Genomic DNA, 19627 nt, shown 5'->3' on the forward strand with positions numbered 1-19627 from the left:
TCTAGCTTGCGGACTTCCTCCACGTACGGTGCCATCTGCGGGCAGTCGTAGTCCTTGTTGACCTGGTTGATCACGAGCTGGTAGTCCCCGCGAACAACCAGGCGCTTGATGTCTAGGGCGACTGCTTCCCGCAACCCGGCGAGCAAACCCTCGTACTCTGCCGTGTTGCTAGTGGAGTTTGGGAAATCAAGTTGGATAGCAAACCTCAACTTATCCCCCATCGGTGACTCAATGACGACCCCAGCGCCAGCCCCCTGGAGGCTGAACGCGCCGTCGAAGTACAGGATCCAATGGCCTTCGTCCAGCTTGCCCGGCAGGCTGGTCTCCGGCTCCTCCTCTTCTACACTCGTTGATGTCCATTCCATGATGAAGTCCGCCAGGGCCGCGCTCTTGATGTTCTTGGAGTTAGTGAAGTGCAGATCGAACTCCGACAGCTCCATCCTCCACTCGGCCACCATCCCGGTGGCCTCACGGTTGGTGAGGGCTCGCTCAAGGCAGAACCCCGACACCACCGTGACGCGGTGTGCCTGGAAGTAGTGGCGCAGCTTGCAGGACGTAAGCAGAATCCCCAGGAGGAGCTTCTGCACCTGCAGGTACCTTGTACATGCGTCGCGCAGCACCGTGCTGACGAAGTACACCGGGTGTTGTACGAGTCGCTTGCGCGGTGCCGACGCTGCCGGCTCAGGGGTGGTTCCAGCGTCCGAGGCGGTTGTCGGGGGCCATTCAGCCCCCTCCCCCAAAGCCTCAGTCCTCGGGACGTCTTCCTCCCTCTCGGCAACCAGCACCGAGCTGACCACCTGGTCAGTTGCTGCTAGGTAGAGTAGCAGCGGCTTGCCCGATTTGGGGGCGACGAGGACGGGAGGCGACTTCAGGTATTGTTTGAGATCATAGAACGCCGCCTCGGCCTCGGGGGTCCACTCTATTGGGCCCTTCTTCTTCATCACCTTGAAGGACCTCCGTTGATGCGAGGTTTCCTTCGGGGCGAGGTGGCTTCTTGGGTTGCCAAGTCTTTTGGGATGGTGCTTATCCTTTGACGGCGAAGATCTTCCGGGCTTGGTCGCCGGGGGCCTTTTTCCCCCACCTCCTCTTCTTCTTGGAAGACGAAGTGGGCGCAGGGGGTTCGTCGGACGCGGGAGCTCCTTTGGGAGCGGCGCGTGGCGCGTCTTTTTTGGCGACGTCCCCGTCTTCGCCCCGGGCGTATTCTTGCAAGATTCGATAGAGCTCCTCGGTCGTCTTCGATGGGTTACGACTTTGGGCCCGATTCACTTCTCCTTGGAGAAGGCCTTGCATGCATGCATCGATCACGATGGTCGACGGCGGGTTGGCGATTTGGCTTCGCACCTTCGCAAATCGATGGAAGAAGCTTCGGAGGGATTCCCCCGGCTTTTGTTTTACGGCGTATAGCTCGTGAGCCTGCACGGGTTTTTTTGAAGTTTCCTTGAAAGTTGGCGATGAAGACCTCTTGGAGGCCCTCCCACGAGTGCACGAAGTTCTTCTGCAGGTTATAAAACCAAGTTTGCGCCATCCCGGTGAGCGCGAACGGAAAGAGGTTGCACATCTCGATGGGACCTCCCCCGGCGGCCCGTATTGCGGTGGAGCAGACATCCAAGAATTGAAGAGGATTTGATTCCCCGTCGTACGGACGTATTGCAGGCGGCTTGAACATTGGCAGAAAAGGCGCGTCTTGGATCTCCCGCGTGAGCGGGTTGCAAGTCGGCCGATTCTTTTGGTTCCTTCGATGGCGAGGTCCTCCCTCGTCGCTTTCGTCGCTAGAGGGGTCGCTCGGAGAATGATCTCGGCGTTTTCTTGCGGGGTCGGAGCGTCGACGGGAATTCCTTTCGCCGCTGGCACGGGCTCCGGACTCTGCCACTTGCTTGTTCCATGCACGCTGCGGTCTCGTTCCCCGCGAGGCGCAGCTTGAGGCGGTACCTGGTTGCCACCTTGCTCGACCCCGGCGGGGGGAGCGAGGGGCGCTTGCGGGGCACTCGCAAAACGAGGTTGATGCTGAGCATGTGCGACTTGGAGAGCGCCTTGCGGCGGAAACCCCAATAGGGATGATACCAAGGAGCTCCATGGGCGATCGAGGCGAGCGCCAACGGAGGCAATCCCGGGTTGGAGGGGTCGTAGGCCGGGACTCCTTGGTTTTCCGGCACGGATCCTCCCGACGACACATTTTTTCCTCTTGTAGGTTCCGAGGGCAAGATCACTACCTATTGTAGGGAAGGTGGCGTGAAGCCCATCAAGCGAGGCATGCCGAGTTCCGTATCCCCTGCGGGGGCGGCAACCGTAAGCAGCTCGCCGATCCTTGCCACCACGTTGGTGAGTGTCGAGAGACCGCCTATGACGGTTTCGAGCACCTCGGTTCCTTCCGAGACGGCCGGTAGCGAAGGGGCGACCGCGACTTCCGTCGTGGCGACCATGCTTGCGGCGACGTCCGGATTGGTGATGATTCATTCTTCCTCGGGAGTCCCCGAGGCACTTGCTTTCTTTGTTTGCAACCGTGTAGACTTCGCGGCAAGTTGGGGACCCGATGAAGTAGGCTTCGTCGAGGCCATTAAATCTTCAATTGCGGCGAGGGTTCCCCACGGTCGGCGCCACTGTTTTTGTTCTCGACAACAATTAGAGTAAGGGGTGCCAATGTGCGATGGCACAAGTGCGGGTATAAAAGTAGGGCGTGTACGCCGACCTTATAGCGAAGGTCGTCGTAGACTTGGACAAGTTGACACGTCGATATTTTTTGAATATGTTCAGTCGACCCTGCGGGTGCGACTTAATCCTATGTTAGGAAAGGCTTCGAGGGGGTTGTTAGCCAAGGCCTTGGGCCGAGCGGATATTCCGAAGACACCTTTTAGCGAGAGATTCGTCGGTGCCGCCTCGTACTTGGACCGAACGCGTCTTTCTAAGTATCGAGGTTAGGATACCCTCGGAACTATAACCCAACCCCTTCTCTTTTGATCTCGTGCCAACCGAGGTTAGCTCGGATACTCGAACTAGAGTCTCCTAGAAGGCTTCCTCGAGGTCGATCGACTTTCAGTCAAGAGCGACGCACGAGAGCTAACCTTAGAGGGAGCACTCTAGCCCTCTCCACTTGAGTTTATTCAAGTGAGAGTGAATGGTACATGCCCCCATAGAGGGTATTTATAGCATAGAGGTCCATGACAAAATACCATGGCTACCCTTGAGGGAGAGAGAAAAGTGAGGACAAAATGGTAAAAGTGGTTACTTGATCCATAACTTTTGTGTGCACCATGAGAGGAATGTGAAAGTTGGTCCATGGTCCACCATGGACCAAAAGCCTCATCTCCACACCTTTCTTACCCCCTACTCTAGCTCATTCCACCCTTTGATCATGGCATGAGAGGTTTGACTTGTTGACTTGTCTTCTTTTGCTACATAGGATTGACTGCGCCACGTGAGCGTCTTGACTCATGCTTGGAAAATGTTGACTTAGTCGTCGTCACGTAGGATTTACGGTCCGGTCCATATAAGAATTTTATTTTACTACAACATAATCTAACGATTGTGACGCGTCAACTGAGATTTAAGCATTTTGCTTAAAAATCAGGCGGTGAGTCACTCCCTTTTCTAAACACGTGGGTGGGATAATTTACATTTTTTTTCGTAAATTGGCAATAAGCATCTTGTCAATCAAAAAAAAATCAGCTCTTCCGAAGAGTGAAGACTTTGTTGCGCTCCTATGCTTGGAGCATGGTATGTACCCCAGAAGCCATTTGAGAGAGCGCTACATATGTCCTCTCCCTGTGCCATGTGGTTGCGTAAACTCATGGGAGATTCCCCTAAATAATTAATGTAGAATATGCCATAGAGACCTTTCTTCCACATGATATTGTTCAAGTATGCATTTTATTTTATAGTATCGTAGTTTTTCTAATTATCATTTGCACAAAGTTATCTTAAAAATCACTCTAATAAATATTTATGTTGCACATGGGTTGGCCTAAAATGAGTTGACCTATTTAACTTGTTTTTACACTTACATTCCTATAGAAAGCTATCGTAGCTATATAATGCAAGAGCTCGTAATCACATGTTGATATTAAAATAAATTCAAGGTAAGAAATTCATATAAATCATTCTAAAATAAAAGCACATTTGTTGGAGTCTTAGAATGGAGAAAAAAATTGAGATAACTCAGCAGGTTTCCTATACGTCAAGTACTATTCACCAAGAAATATGGATCTTGGAGTGATAAAAATGAAAAAGAGTAAAATGCATCCCTATTCCTAATATTATTAAGGCGTCAACTTAATCCTAAAATTACTAAACTACTTATTTTGGTCTTAATTTTTTGTATTACATTGATCTCGTCAGGTCCAAGGGTGGCTCGGGAGCGTTTGATTAAAAGAGACGTAGGATTAAAAGAGACACCCAAATTTTTTACCAAATACTGTGTAAAAAACACCTTAGCAGGCTAGCAGTGTTGAGAGTCTGTTGTCTTTTTTAGTGCAGAGATAATATTTTTTCACGATATACAAATATCTCAATTTATTCAGAGTCCTGATTATTTATTTTAAAGAGTCGGTTCAGCCTGACAACCATTTTGCTCCTTAATTTCTTACGCCGGTGAAGTTTCTTATAGCTAGAATACAGCTATATCCCACGGAACACCGAGTTGCCCGTCTCCGCGAGCAACACGTGTCCCATACCTGCCTGAGGCAAACACGAGTGCCATACCCTGAGCCATACTGACGAGACGACAAATCAACGTTCCCCCACCGGCAGGAGCATGGGTTCTTCGGCAGGTACAGCGGCTGGACGGTGGTCCAACGTCCACCCAAGCCCCGACCCGAGCGCCGGCCCCTGAGTCTCTGCGCGCCAGCGAGCTGCCGAAACAAAGCAAAAGCGACGATCAGTCCGCACGCAGCTCAGGCAGGAATCCGGAATTATTCGTTTGCAAAACCCCAATGTGGGTGGGACCTGTACGGATCCCCTGGCGCCTCTCTCGGGGCTCGATCGCGATCGTCCCTGTGTTGGCAGCACGGCGGCGCTAGGAGCCATGGTGTCACGGACGTACATGGACAGCCGTACGATATATTTGTCACTGCATGACCGATCCAGTCCAAATCTGGGACGCTTATTATTGCGTCTCCGTTGTGCATGCTGGCAGGCAGCACCATGAGGCTCTGATCGGCTGTCGTTACCTACCTGGCTTAATGTTGCCAGTTGGTCCCGTTCAGATAAGGCCTGTTCCGTCAGGCGATAATCCTGGGTTTCTGATACTGCATCGATACTATATGTAGCTAGGACTAGGACAAACAGTCGGGTGGCGTAATCATACGATGAGCCCGCATATGTATTGATTTGTTCTCGTAGGAGAAAGTAGCTGATCCAAAGTGAGAGGTGCCCAAAGCCGAACCCTTGCTTGAAGCCTTTGTACGGGCATAAACTCATCACTTCATCAGGCATCAGCACATGTATGCTTTGCCGCCGTAGACCACTGTGTCTTGAATATTGCTCACCTCTTGGCCTGTGCAAATTTGTGTAAACTATTAAGTGCTGTAATAATTTTGTAGATTCACTATCTTCCGAGAGGCATGTGCACGTAGCCACCTGGTGCGTTCACTGTATAAGGGACACTCATCCACTCCCTCCCTGTCCAAGGAATCAAGCAATACTAGTATTGCCCAGTCCAAATCGAACTGAAACAGAAACATGCCAATATGTACTATCGTATGGTGGCAAGTCCTACACTTTATACGGGTCTCTGTCCCGAATACTACGAGCACCCAGCACGCCACAAGCGATGCACTGCTGAAGCAACCGTCTATTTCCCCAGCAGTAGAACTACAAACTGGCACCATGCAAAGTAAAGAAACGGAAGGAGGACACCAAACGTGCCGCTTGGTGGTACCTAGTCGATGACAACCTCAATTTTTTTAATTTTTTTTGCGAGTAGATGAAAACCTCAATTGACAGTTGGAATCATGGAATGTACAACCGAGTCCATGATAACTCCTTTGTAACTATAAAATCAGGATCAATTAGCAACATATACAAACTTCCTTAGGATTTAATTTCTAACCAGGGTCGCTATCGCCGTCAACTTAAAACCGCAAACCCCACAAGGATAACGCGCTCTCCGACTCACACGAGTCCACATCAAAACAATGTAAAGCCCAATATATCCAAGACAAAATGAGTCGCAATCCCTCTCCATGAGGCTTCTTTCAGGACACACGTCCTCTCCCTCACAACCCCCAAATTAACTCCACTTTGAGTGCTCCTACTAGCAAGCAACGCACAGCAAAGAAGCCCAGCCCACCACCGTGCCGAATTCGTACCGCGCGTCGTCTCTGTGCTGCGCGTCGCGGGCGTCCCCATCGCTTCCGTGCAGCCTCCAGCTGGTCCGACAACCAACTGAACCCCGCACCCAAGTCCCAAAACCAACCACCTCGCGAACCAAACTCCCGCGCGGACCGGGCTCGCACATCATACTAATACCTTCACTTCGCCGCCTGGCTGGCTCCTCGTGCCGCCCGCGTCGCGACAGTGCCGCGCACGCGTTCGTCCCATCACTCCCGATCAACCCATCAAACAGTCCCATAGCTAAATGTACATAAAACTTCTTGTGGTGTTCAATGTCGTGTGATCGAATAAGCAGAGGAGAATTAGCAGCCGAATTTGCTGCGTGTTTGGCCTTGCTTGTAGACCCCAAGGGAATTAGGGAACCCGATGGAAATCGTTGTTGGACTGTTCGACGAGTTGCCAAGGGGATCATCAGAGTGTATCAAGTTCACTGCCAACAAAACGTGGAAGAAAAGAGGACGAAAAATGCACTGTTTCCCGACTTTGGAATGTTAACTAAGCGTTATGTCAAAGAAAATGTTAACTGAATCTACATAAAGAAAATGCTAATGACTGAATCCAGATGACAATGCGCAAAGTAGCCAAGTCTAGATGTTTCCCTGCTTTCTGAGCAACTTCGTTCTACAAGTCCCCCATCCGACCCGGAGTCTGATCATCTGAGTTCGGAAGCCTGGGCGCCGCTAATTCAGAAAGCGAAGCAACTGCGCTTCTAGAGCTTCGGTTATGTTGCTTCTGTTCTGTATCTAGCTGAACCTGAAGTTCAGTTTTTGTCTGGCTACAGTGATATGAGGAACACTTTTAGTATCCTACGTACCCCTGCTTTATTTACATGCCAGTTCAGATATTTCTTGCTCTTACTGTTTGTTGCTTTCAGGTTTCATTCTCTGATGCAGATGAATTAGTGGAAGAAAAAGCTTCAGCTGTCCACTCTTCGCATTGCTTTCAACTTGAAAAAGACGCATTTGTAGCGAAAGTGATGGATATTCTTGCACCGTTGAGAATTTGCATAGGTCCGTTGAGTCTGAGGTTCTCTGTGTGAAAAATGGAGGTCTCGCTTTGCCTTTCAACCAGCTTACAGAAACTTCAGCTTTCGGACTTCAATTACATGGGCAGCATCAAAGGTTCCATGCGTTACATGGGCAGCATCAAAGGTTCCATGCGAATTTGTTACGATGAAAACCAATGTGCGAGATAATATGATTACTAGCTCCTTACTGCACTCGATTACGTAGATGCAAAGTAGCGAGAGCTAACATGGTTTTTATGGAGTTTTCACGGTTTGCGCCGTAGAGGTAAATATCCGGTGCAAACCGTGAAAACTCCATGTAAAAAAATTCAAAAAATTCTCAAAAAAATCACATATGTTAGAAAAATGATGTTTTATATATGTGTAAAGTTTTAAGTCCAAACTCAATTTCGTTTGGTAGCAGCAAAAAAATAACAAATTCTGCATGAATAGTGGTCTTTCGGTGTTTGACACTATTCATCAAAGGATGGCCAGAATCTATTTTGTCTTGGGAGGTCAAATAATCAATCATCAGTTCCTCAAAGGAGCAATCAGCCGGCCGGAACATAAACGTAATGAAAAATACAGCGTCCCGCTACCAAATCTGAAGAAACTTTGTCGCCCTCCAGTGAGTAACAGAAGCCGTACAAAAACCAAGCCCTTCCGGTTTACAAAAGCCAAGCACACGAAACCAAATCCGGATCAAGCCAAGAAAGGGACGAAGTTAAACACGCATGCCGAATCGGATGCCGCTCCCGGACTCCATCGCACGCGCGGAGCGCACGGTGCGCGCCCACGTACCCACGCACCCGCGCACGTACGCAACGCTTCGGCGTCGTAGATTTTGAACCCCGGCGCTGGCTGGACACGACGAGGTCTAAACTATTCGGCCGTCACATGATGAACCAGCTCTGCCCGGCACGGAACTCCACCGGCGCTTTGCGTGCGATCGAGGGGAGACGCGAGCTTCTTGCCGCAGCCAGTGCCAATCTCATTTCGAACAAGCCAGTATACGACTAAAGTATCGCTCGAAGTTCAATGGATAACGATCTGAACTGAGATTATGAAACTCGATCCTTGGTAAAGAAATTTTTTGGTGCCGTGATGAAAGTTGGCCCTAGAAAAGCGAGCCACGGCGGTCCAGCGGCGCCATCCGTGATTGCCTTGCCCCCCCCCCCCACAAAGACAATTGATATACTGTTATTCGACATTTCGATGACAGTGACCTACGGCCGGACATACGTTTTTAATTTGCACTCCACGGTCATTGTAACTCGTTGCGTGCGCATACAAGCTCTTAATTAACCCAGCCGGACACGACAAATTGGGCGTGAAAACGGCATTAGCATCCGATGCGTGCGCTGTTTTAGCGGCAACCTTTTCGAACCCCATGCGGCACGCTTCTGAAGCGGACGACATCCTCCGCTGCTCTGCACCTCTGACGCAGTTCAGCTCGGGGTGTGTCCTAATCCTACATTTTAGGACTACTGCTAGTAGTGTCAGCGTTCCCTTCGTCTCCTCTGTTTCTCCGGGCCACGAGCAGAACCTTCTCTTCTCTGGGACAATCGCGGGGGAATTCCAGTTTCCTACGGCCGTGCCAGCAGAAAGCGCAGCGCCTATGGAGTTGGAGGAGGGAGCGAGGCCGCCGATGATGCTCAAGGAGTGGCTCGAGCTGGAGTCCAGCGCGGAGCTCTCCTGCGACGACGACGGCTTCGGGTGCAACCGGAGCGGGAGCGGCAGCAGACGATGGAAGAACATCGCGAGCGTGTCCACCGCGGTGAGGGCCGCGCTGTCCCTGCCGTCGAGCCGGGGACCGGAGCGGCAGGTCGAGCTCTCTACGAACTCGTCTAGGAGAAGGGGGCTGCGTGTGGGGTTCTGGAAGAAGCGGAGGAGGGCGGAGGAGGTGGTGGACAGGAAGCTGCCCAGCTGCTCTGCGTCGAGTACAGACGCGAGCGCAGGTGCCGCCGGCCGCCATAGCCATGAAAAAGAGGTAGGACTGCACTTTTTCCCTGAGAATTCCTCTCAGGTCTCGATGACTCGATCGCTCTCCTCATAAATTTTGCTATTCTCCTCATATGTTCTTGGTCTTGGCTACTTTTTGCTTTGCAATTGATCGCGCGATCGCTCCTTCTGTGATCGATGATATCAGGTTGCGAGATTGGAGGCGACGTGCCGCTTGGACCCGGAGCGAGAACAGAAGCAGCGTCGGAGCCCAGTTTCAGTGATGGATTTCCTAAGCCAGGATGAAGATGACGAAGGCGAGGAGGACGCGAACCCCGGCGACGGCGACGGTGAGGACGACGAGGCCGCGTCGCCGACGTTCCAGCGAAGCATAGCCAACATTCGAAGTAAGGCTCTTCCACACTTCATTCTCAAGTCAATTCTGTCCGTCCACCCATAGTTTCTACGGCATGCTGCATTTTTCAAAGCATCCTCGCTTCCTGAATCCTGACGATTTCTGACAATTAACGTCCGTTAGGGGTTTAATTAGATGTTCATTCTGAAGCTAGCTGTCCCCGACAGGCACAACGAAAGCATGGTTTGTCCTAGCTTCCTCCGCCGGCGTGTAATCCTGCGAACCCCGTACAGTTTGATGATCCTGATGCGTGCACACGATTTATCGGAGTATTACCCACCGCAAGAATATATAGTCGGTGACCCATTACTGTCTCGTATATCTTATCAACACAAGAAAATTTGTGCATGTGCAAACCATTGGATGCTAGCTTGAGTACTGAGTGTACAAGAAAAGGGAGCGGGGAAAGACGCGACGTTGATGGCCAAGCGGCAACGTATAATGGTTGCGTAGGGAATTTGTATCTTTAGCGTTGTTTAGCGCGTTAAACAAGCGTTAACACTACTACACTAGGCAGGCTGCATTATCGGAAGGTGTAAAGCATGACGTACTCTAATGCTTTTTTTTGCGAAGAGTACTCTAATGCAATTTGCAAAGCGGGATAGGGAAAAAGATACCTCGGAATATACAATCTCGCGTTAACAACTGGATATATATAGCAGCACCTTGTTGGTTGTGACCAGTGGATGCAATCATGAAAGGGGTATCATCCATCTGGTGCTCACTCGGAGTCATCTTACTTTAGCTTTACACACACATATATGTATTCTCAAAAAGGGACATATGCTTGTTCAGTAAAATTAAGAAGCCAACATATGGTAAAACTTACAGGGCTCTAAGGCCGGGGCTTCCCTCCTTTTTAATTTCGTTTAAAAAAAAATGATGTGACATGTTTCCCTACGATGGTCAGCTGTATATGACTAACTTCTTCATCGGAAAAAAAATGGCCGTCTTCTTAATTTGGATCATTATACTTAGAGAGTGAGAGTTGGTGTCTGAGCTGAGCCGTGAGCTATAGACATACAATCTCTGGATTTTTTGGACAACCGGCGACTATGCTATACATGTACTCCCTCCGCGTCTCATAATTCTTGTCGTTGTTTTAGTACAAATTTAAACTAAAACAACGAGAAGAATTATGTGACGGAAAGAGTATATAGCAAGACTAAAAAGTAATGGACCAATGACACCCAATATGTTGGTTTTGTTGTGACTTCCATGCTAATGATGCCATGTTGGCCTCGACTTTCCTTCTAATTAACTTCTATTTTGCATTCACCGAATTAGGTTAAATGTAAGATGAATCTATACTGATGACATTTAACAATTTATCTATCCATATGTTGTCCATAGTATAAATCAGTGAACAAAAGTTATTAGGTTATAACAATAATAAACTTCTTACAATACAAGTTATTTCGTGGCATATATGACATGGTTCGCCGGTTTTTTAGATCACCTTAAGTTGACGGTTAAAAACTTTCCTTGTGTAGGAGCAAGTCAGCGGCTGCTTCAGACAATTCGCCAGTTCGAACAACTGGCCGATCTAGATACATCTGACATTGACGATGCCACCACAACAACGGAGGATATAAGCAACCACATGGTGGAAACAGACTCCATAGAAGACGTTGAAAGTGTGCATGCGCAACGCCTGCTTTTGGATGGAAGTATGTCGGGACCTAACCACTACTTTCAAAAGCTTCTAGTAGATTTCTTTTGCGAGGGTAAAAACCTAGATGGTCCAGATCAAGGGAAGTTGTTGGAGACTGCTGATGCATGGTTGCATGGGAATGCTTGTTCATTGAGACCAGATCGGAGAGTGGAGATGACAGATATTGAGTGGCTCGGGTGTTGGAGAAACATCAGAGGGGATGAACAGAAGCTATTGGTTGTTGATTTGGAGGATGATATCTTTTGGTCTTTGATTGGAGAATTGGTTTGTGAATTACACTAACAGCCAATAGAGGGAAATCAACTTTCTATATTGATTGAAACATGGAGATAATTGGAACGAAAAGCCTTGACATGTAACTTTGCTATGTCCTTTGTCTTTGAAGATGAAGCCCATCACCAATCTTAGAACTCTTGGGGAATATTGCAACATATTGGTGCCAATGGAGCAATGTTTGTTGTGTGGCAGTACTCAGGAGGTGGAAGTGTATGTACATCTCAGAATATGGATCTTAAGATAGAAATATGATATATATTTTTGAAGTTCCACATTTAGAACGTTGACAATTGTGGCAATATATGTGTTCCGATGAGATAGAAAACCACATTTGCCACAAGAATCACATATCAAAGGATTTCCACTAAAATATTAGCTTGCAAGGCTAAACATTCAATGACCAATCTCAAGACCAACACAGAACGACAAGTGGGATTGTGAGAAGTTAAGTAGTAGAAATAGAAGGATTTTTTATTGAAGTAAATATTTAGTTGAGTGATGATGAAAGATAGAATCTGATGAATTATGAATAGAAGTTTATTTTTATTTTTTATTTCCTTATTTATAACATTTTCTCCTAGTTTTAATTTGTGCTTTAACAATGTTTTTGCACCTACTCCTCATTTTTAAGGGCCATTCATCCGATCGTGCATTTGTTCTCTTCTCATCCCATACGGAATAATAAACTAGTTAAACTAAGGATGTATGGGGGAAAATCCACCGTTCACTGCAGAAAGAGGGTTAAATCATGTAGAAATAAGTTTTCCCCCAATTCAATTCTTTATCTATCTCTTATTCCAAAATTCTCCTGAAAATCCAATTGAACTTTCCATATGATCTTGTTTATAATATTATTAGTTTACTCAACTGACAAGTGTCCTGATTTGGAATTGGCGACTTGAGTATCATTTGAATCCACTTTCTTTTACATATATGTACATATCTTGTTTTTAGTATTCCTGTGTGAAGGAAGGGCACGGAATCTGTATTGGCTTAGGCGGCTGGCTCTCTCCTTCACTCCTTGGATCCCCTTCTTCAAAATCTCCCAATCCCCAATTCCTTGTATCCTCGTGTGTAATCGAAGTATCGAACCAGATTGATCGAAGAACCAAGAGGGAGCGGTACCACTTCCCTCCCTGGGCCTGGCCCATCTCGCTGCCGAGCGCCCCAACCCCGTCGCTCGTCTTCCTCGCGCGAGCGCCGCCACCCCTCCCTCACCATCCCGCTGCCGAGCGCCCCAGCCCCCCTCGCTCCGTCGCTCGTCTTCCTACTCGCGCGAGCGCCGCCACCAGGTTGGTCTCTCCTTCGATTCTCTCGCTCCCGGCCGTTTCTCCTCCCGTCACCTCACGAATGGATTACGCCCTTTAGCCCCCCCGTTTCATCTCCTTGATCTCCCCCAATTCATAACCGAGGCAAAAATCAAGGTAGGGCGGCTGCCCTACCTTGCGCTACCGAGTCCTCCGCCCGTGATTAGTACGAACTAATACTGCAGTCAGTTTATGTTCAGAAAAATATGGTGTTTCAACTGAACCGCTCTGCGGTGGAGAGATGGAACTGAATGCACCGATTCGCTTCATGATGATATCCTGCTGAAGCTATTCAAAAGCTACTCCCTCCGTTTCATAAAGATTGGCACGGCTTTGAAGTAGCTCTTAAAGCCGCGCCAACTCATGGAACGGAGTATCTTTCAACCGGGAGGAGAAAGCTGTAGATTGTTTCATCTGTTTTCTCTCTGTTTTTTTATAAAGGAATTTGGCTCCTTAACGACTTTTGAAAGATGATCTTGCTATAGCTAGTAGAGCTAAGAATCGGGAGCAACACGAATGAAAATCAGATGATAGCAAAAAATTAACTCCACAAAAGGACAAGCAAATGTAACCTTAACATACTATTGAGATAAAATCGATGATGACCGATGAGCCAAGTCCATGTTATCAGCTTAAAATGATGGTAGCTAAACACGTATCATCTATGGATCATGATAAACAAAAAGAGAGAAGGATCACAGCTCCACTACTATTTTTTTTTGTGAGGATCCAGCACTGTTTATTTGCTATCAGATATCATTGTTGCTATTCTAGAAACGTTCTTTTATGATTGTTTTCACGTGAAGTTTGTGACTGTATTCCTGTGGTTTTCAAACATGATCGGAGGTTAGATATTTCTGTTATTCTTGTTACGAAATCTGCCCCTTTTCATTTATTATTAATTCAGAGGGGGGAAGTGGTTGGGTGAGTTGTTCTCTCCCATGCAGAACCAGTGGTAACTAGCAGTGGAACACGTGGGGGTGGGGGGAGGTATTACGTCGGGGTGGTGCAGACCAATCGGGTGCTACCAGGATGAAGCTTACTTGCTGTTTCTCTTGGGCAAGATGTAGGCACTGACTGAACCGCGCTATGGTTCAAGTGTACGGCGAAAGTACGTACAAGCTTAATGGAACACTAATTAATACGTGGCATAGCCAGAGTGCACCCCAGCTGACTTCTTTAATTGTAAATTCATTTTGTTATTATAAGGCTGTGGCTAAGTAAGAAAGTAATTGATCTATCCTCTTTTGATGTTCACAGGACAGAGTCTCTCCATCAGCATTTGATGGCAGGAACCGCTGCTTTAGATCCTCGACGGGCTGAGGCCGCTAGCAAGCATGTGAGGGCACTTAATACCCAGTTTGCAAGGTTAGACACTTCTTCATCTGCTAGCTATTGCACTTCTCTTGGCCTTATTAATCAAATCACCTTCTGAAACTGGTGCTCTTGCATATATGAGGTCCTATCATGTTTGTTATTTTCACTAATCATTGAATACAAACTTGGAAAGTAGCATTTTTCAGCTTTCATGCCGCATTTCACACATCTGGTGGATAACACTCATTTACATGTTTTATTTTGAGCAGCTGGGTACAGTTACAGTTGCAAAATCATCCAGCTGAACTTTGGGAGGACGGCATCAAAGATTACATATCCCATGCTTCTGAAATCATGGTACGCTTGACAGACATGCACGGACGCTGCATAACTAGAGATCTAATTTCTTCTAGTCACTACTGGAAAATGTATCACATCAACTTTGTTGTGCACATGACGTGCACGTGTAGTTAATCTGTGGTCGTTATGCAAGATAGAATTTACTTCCTGTGTTTCTAGGTTTGGTTTATAATTGTTAAGAAATTTTGAACAAATAGATACCAGCAGTGTTCACCATTTGCTATGAATCCAAACTTGTATACCTCTAAAAGTTCTTGTAGTATCAGTTAAGTTTTCTGGTTGACCGTGAAACTTCACTACTAAGAAATCAGTTGTAATTTCAAGTCTGTAACTGATATATCTAATCAGCAGATTATCTGATTCCTATGCTATACAACCTCTAATGAAATCTCACTGGGAAATGAAACCTTACAATAGAAAAAGTTACCTGCATTTAAACTCTTGATTTTTTTCTCCTTGAGGGCTTAAACATTGGAATGAATTGTTGTTTCTCTGAATAATTGCACTACTTGGCATTGCTTAGGTGGTATGCCGGCCGGCACTATAGATGACCTGTCAACAGTTTTTAGTCAGATTTCTTATGATATCTTGATCTGATGTTGTTCTCTCTTCTTAGGAAAAATTCAAGGATGTTGTCAATTGGCTTAGACAAAATAAAGCAGGTAGAATAGATGTTTCATCCCCAAGTCCAGCCAAGGATGACAAGACTACTTCACCGGCAACTGTAGGCACCAGGTTTGTGGTACAGTCAGGTTCAGATAATGGACAGAAGGGTCCAACTACAGAAAGCTTCCCTGCTTTTCAGAACTCGAGCTCACAGAATGCGTTCTCATTCTCTTCTCATAAGCAAGCACCAGCTTTTAGCGGTATCACTTCTCACCAGTTTATACCTTTATACGTTATACTGTGTTTATATTCGTCATAGTTTTTTTGTGCGCAGCTTAATTACATATTTATATTAGTTTTTTCATATGACTTGTAGGCATATTTGGTGATAAGAACGACACGCCTGGTGACAGCAGTAAATCGACTTTCCAGTTTAGTGCAAATAATGGCTTTTCGACAACTACTCCATCCATTTTTTCTGCTCCAGCTTCACAGAGTTTTAGCATGCCGACCCCAACACTTTTTTCAGTGAACCAACAACCTACTTTCACTGGTATTTTTTTTTGTTTCATTCTGCTTTCTCATAATTGATTGTTCCACATGTAGGTGCCAACAAATCACATATTTCTAATATGTGGTTTTATGCATTTATTTGGATGTGGCCTGTTCAGAGTATTCAAATGAAAACATAATTTGGATTGTAGTGACTTATTGCCATTAGAGCACTACGGTTTAATGACCATTGTACATGCATGATGCCATTATATCATCAATCCAGCCAGATATATTGAGTTATGCTTGTTTATGTGTTTCACTATTCTGCTTAGTAGTCGATCAATTCATTCACTGTTCTGCAACTTACATGTGAAACCCTGACGGCAATGACAATTGCATAATGCCCTGTTTACATTTATATATGGAATATTAATTATTATTTTTGTTGCTCAATCAGGAAATAAAAATGCTGTTGAAGTCTCAGGTGATGCAGATGAAGGTTAGTATGTAACAATTTGTTAATTATGTGGAAAGTCCAATTTTGCCACCCCACCCCTTGTATTGCGATGGCAATGGATACCATGGAACCCGATATCCACGGGTATTATGTCCATGGAGCGCGGGTATGGGACGATTTTGCTCCATGGATTCTTGCCGGCGGGTCGCGAACTCGTGGAGCATGCATGGACACTGAAGCTGCTCCATGGATATCCAGTTAATTAATTGAATAAATAATATGCTGACATGTGGGCGTGGTTCTTAGTCATATAAAAGGTTGCAACCCTAACTTCTATTCCAAAATCCCAACCCTAGCTCCTGCCCACCCAGTCCAGCCGCCAGTCCTTACCCCCAATACCCTGAGGTTAGGCCTGGCAATGGTTTGAAAACTAGCCCATACCCAAACCAAACCTGGATGCTTTGTTCCACCGTCCAAAATTATAACTAACCCAGTGATTATCTTTTCAGAACCAAACCAAACCGAACTGCTAGAAATTCAACCCAACCAGAGGCCGTTAGGCGTGCCATGAGGGGACGCGGCCGCTACCGCAGAGGAGGGGCGGCATGCGAGCGGCGGCAGACGGCGAGCGCGACGGCGGACCAGCCCATACCCAAGCCAAACCGAACGGAACTGGTTTCACCGGAAACTAAACTGAACCAAACCATCTGCAGTGGTGGCCCATTTGTACCCAAACCAAATTAACCCAAATGAAAAACTAAACCATAAGAACCGGTTTCCCTAAAACCGTTTCCAGGCCTACCTGAGGTCCCCTCCCTGACCCCCAGCTGCCGCTGCCAAGCGCCCCTGCCGGCTAGCACCCGTCGCCCCCAACCCCAAGCCCCCCAGCGCTGGCAGTGCTCGTCGACCATCGCCCCCAAGCATCGGTCGTTGCTGTTGCTGCTGCTGCTGTTTCTTGCTTGCTGCTGCTGTTGTTAGGTGCTGTAGTATTGTTTGCTCCATGGGTCTTCATGGATACCCAGGTATCCAGTGGGTATGGACATGGACAGGGTTTGAGCCACGTGGGGACTTTCGCTGGTGGGGAGCTGGATCCAGGCATGGATCTGGACGAGTCTGCCCGTCCAGACCCGCTCCATTGCCGTCTGGCATTGTACTTTCATGATAATCCAACTTAAACGGTCGGCTATAAAACCGTCTAGGTAAACACCAGCATCTTTAAATATTAGTGAAAATCAATCCCCCCCCCCCTCCACACACACACACACACACACACACACACACACACACACACACACACACCCACTCTCACGGAGTACGCAGTACATGATGTAGTCCATGCAAGAAGACGGCATTTTTTTCTGGGATTTTCAGTTTTTCAATTAGAATTTTTTTACTACTAATCTCCCCTCACCGTGCTCACTCATTTTCAATGCATTACCCACTCTTAAATGCTTCATTCATACTCTTGTTTGGATGATCAGATGCTGAAGCTGAGCAACCAAGCAGCCCTTCTGTAAAGAAGGCAGAAGAGAAAGGAATAGTTGTTGTTCATGAAGCCAAATGCAAGGTGTACGTGAAGGTATCCATTCCATTCTTTTCTTTTTAGCATTATCGTTAGATTCTGTTCCTAGGTTTGTAATTTGTGTTTCTTGATCATACCATCCAGGTATTATGCAATCAATATGCTATGCATGCATTCACACTTTTTTTGTATTTATGTAGCATGATGATGCTTCCAAGGGTTGGAAAGACATTGGTGTTGGTCAGCTCTCCATCAGATGTAAAGAGGGTGCAGAGAGAGCTTCGAAAGAGTCCAGTCCAACAGTTGTGATTAGAAATGATGTATGTGGTCTCCTTTTTCTGCTCATATTTAGTAATCCAAGTTCATTTGTTTTCATTTTATTAGTAGTGGTATTCTTTTATTATTTTCTGTCCATTGTATGCCAAGTGTGAAACTCCAACATCTTCTGATATAATTTTACAAAATGTTCCGTTTCTGTTTTTGTTTTTACAAATGGTGTGTTTTCCAAATCTTGTTTCTTCTATAAAGTATAACAGATTTATTTTGTCTTCGGTTCCATGGAGTATTTAGTACCACGGACCATTTTCTTCTCAAAATTTTCTACTCCCTCCGACCCATATTACTTGTCTCAAATTTGCCCAAAATATGGATGTATCTATGTTTAAAAAGCGTCTAGATACATGTAATATTTCGACGAGTAATATGGATCGAAGGGAGTATCAATTTTGCTGCCCCTCTCTCTCTCTGCTTATTATTTGCATATGGCACTGCTGTAAGATTGTTTCTGGTTGTGAATAAGATATTAATGGCTGATTTCTGGTAGCAGGTCGGCAAAATTCTTCTGAATGCCCTGATCTACAAGGGGATAAAAATGAGTGTTCAAAAGAACACAGTTGCCTCGATATTTCATACTTCTGTAAGTATTGTGGTCACCACCCACCCTGTCCTACCTGCCCACGTGAACTATCTCTGAGAGCTCAACCACATTGTTTGATATTGAAACTGATGTACCTTTTAAATCAGGGGATGCTCTGTATCCAACATATCATGCACTACTTGTTCAGCTATTTATACCAAAAGTTTGTTCTCATGACATATTGCCATAGCATTTTTTGGGGGCTTAGAGCTTGGAACAGCCTCCACCCATCTCTAGTGAAGTAGGTCAAGCTTCTTACCTACTGGATAAGGCTGATTTATTTTAGGTATTACTGTATTTTTCAGAAGCAGAAAGGTACAGTTGGATGGAACATGTCCTAGGTTACTGTTGCGCATGTAAACTCAGGATCTGTATTCTACAATTTGTGCATACTTCACTGCTTATGCTGGACTCTACTTTGTGCAGCACATAGCTCATTCAGTATGACTCTTGATTCGTGATACATTTTCACAGGATGCACAGTCAAGTGAATCGGACAGTGGTGCGGTTGTAGCTCGACCATACTTATTCCGGCTGAGAAATGAGGAAGCGGCCACAATGTTGTCAGCAGCAATGAAAGAGAATGCACCTTTAGACTGACTCTTCATGGCTTTGTATTATTATCTCAAGAGGTTTGCTTTTGGCAATAGTGGTAATGTTTAGAGGGGCTTGGTAACTTCTTCCGATGGGCCAAAAGATGCCCTGTGGAGTTTTTGCCCCCGAGTTACAACTAAGAAGCACACCGAGATAAAATTTTGTGTTGCCTGTAAGTCTAGCTGACCATGTATCATCTTTTCTTCCCTGATTGTATCATCCGTTGGTGGCACTAGTAAGGTTATTTAAACATGGGGTAGAGCGTCACTTAGTGTCACCTGGCTGTGGCAGAAACCTTGTCATGGCAATGGTCCAAATCACATGGTTGAAAACTTCACTCGACAGATCCATCCACATGGACTTTAAAACTTGTTGCAGTTAATTTTCCTATATGTATGCTTGTTTATTGTTTT

At 46.4% G+C, this 19627-nt stretch overlaps 2 protein-coding genes across 2 annotated transcripts; both read left to right on the forward strand.

The window, feature by feature from the left end:
* Positions 1-8673: 8673 nt before the first annotated feature.
* Positions 8674-12193, forward strand: LOC104585407. Its single transcript, XM_010241981.3, has 3 exons — positions 8674-9323; positions 9483-9681; positions 11183-12193. The coding sequence occupies exons 1-3, from the start codon at positions 8724-8726 to the stop codon at positions 11644-11646; spliced, it is 1263 nt and encodes a 420-aa protein (XP_010240283.1). The 5' UTR covers positions 8674-8723; the 3' UTR covers positions 11647-12193.
* LOC100832722 lies at positions 11815-19627 on the forward strand. The gene is made up of 11 exons (XM_014895697.2): positions 11815-11850; positions 12595-12932; positions 14208-14315; positions 14534-14621; positions 15241-15490; positions 15607-15783; positions 16183-16224; positions 17664-17761; positions 17905-18024; positions 18531-18620; positions 19095-19627. Exons 1-11 carry the CDS (start codon positions 11815-11817, stop codon positions 19218-19220), a joined length of 1473 nt encoding a protein of 490 aa, XP_014751183.1. The 3' UTR covers positions 19221-19627.

Source organism: Brachypodium distachyon, chromosome 5 (assembly GCF_000005505.3).
Source record: "Brachypodium distachyon strain Bd21 chromosome 5, Brachypodium_distachyon_v3.0, whole genome shotgun sequence".
Lineage (NCBI taxonomy): Eukaryota > Viridiplantae > Streptophyta > Magnoliopsida > Poales > Poaceae > Brachypodium > Brachypodium distachyon.

What these genes read in the sequence shown, in the direction of transcription:
- LOC104585407 (XM_010241981.3), top strand. Translation starts at nt 8,724, where the DNA reads ATGCGGCACGCTTCTGAAGCGGACGACATCCTCCGCTGCTCTGCACCT. An exon ending in GCCATAGCCATGAAAAAGAG is followed by an intron (nt 9,324 to 9,482) that starts GTAGGACTGCAC and finishes CGATGATATCAG; the next exon opens with GTTGCGAGATTGGAGGCGAC. An exon ending in AAGCATAGCCAACATTCGAA is followed by an intron (nt 9,682 to 11,182) that starts GTAAGGCTCTTC and finishes TTCCTTGTGTAG; the next exon opens with GAGCAAGTCAGCGGCTGCTT.
- LOC100832722 (XM_014895697.2), top strand. Translation starts at nt 11,815, where the DNA reads ATGTTTGTTGTGTGGCAGTACTCAGGAGGTGGAAGT. An exon ending in CCAACAACCTACTTTCACTG is followed by an intron (nt 15,784 to 16,182) that starts GTATTTTTTTTT and finishes TTGCTCAATCAG; the next exon opens with GAAATAAAAATGCTGTTGAA. An exon ending in CTCAGGTGATGCAGATGAAG is followed by an intron (nt 16,225 to 17,663) that starts GTTAGTATGTAA and finishes TTGGATGATCAG; the next exon opens with ATGCTGAAGCTGAGCAACCA.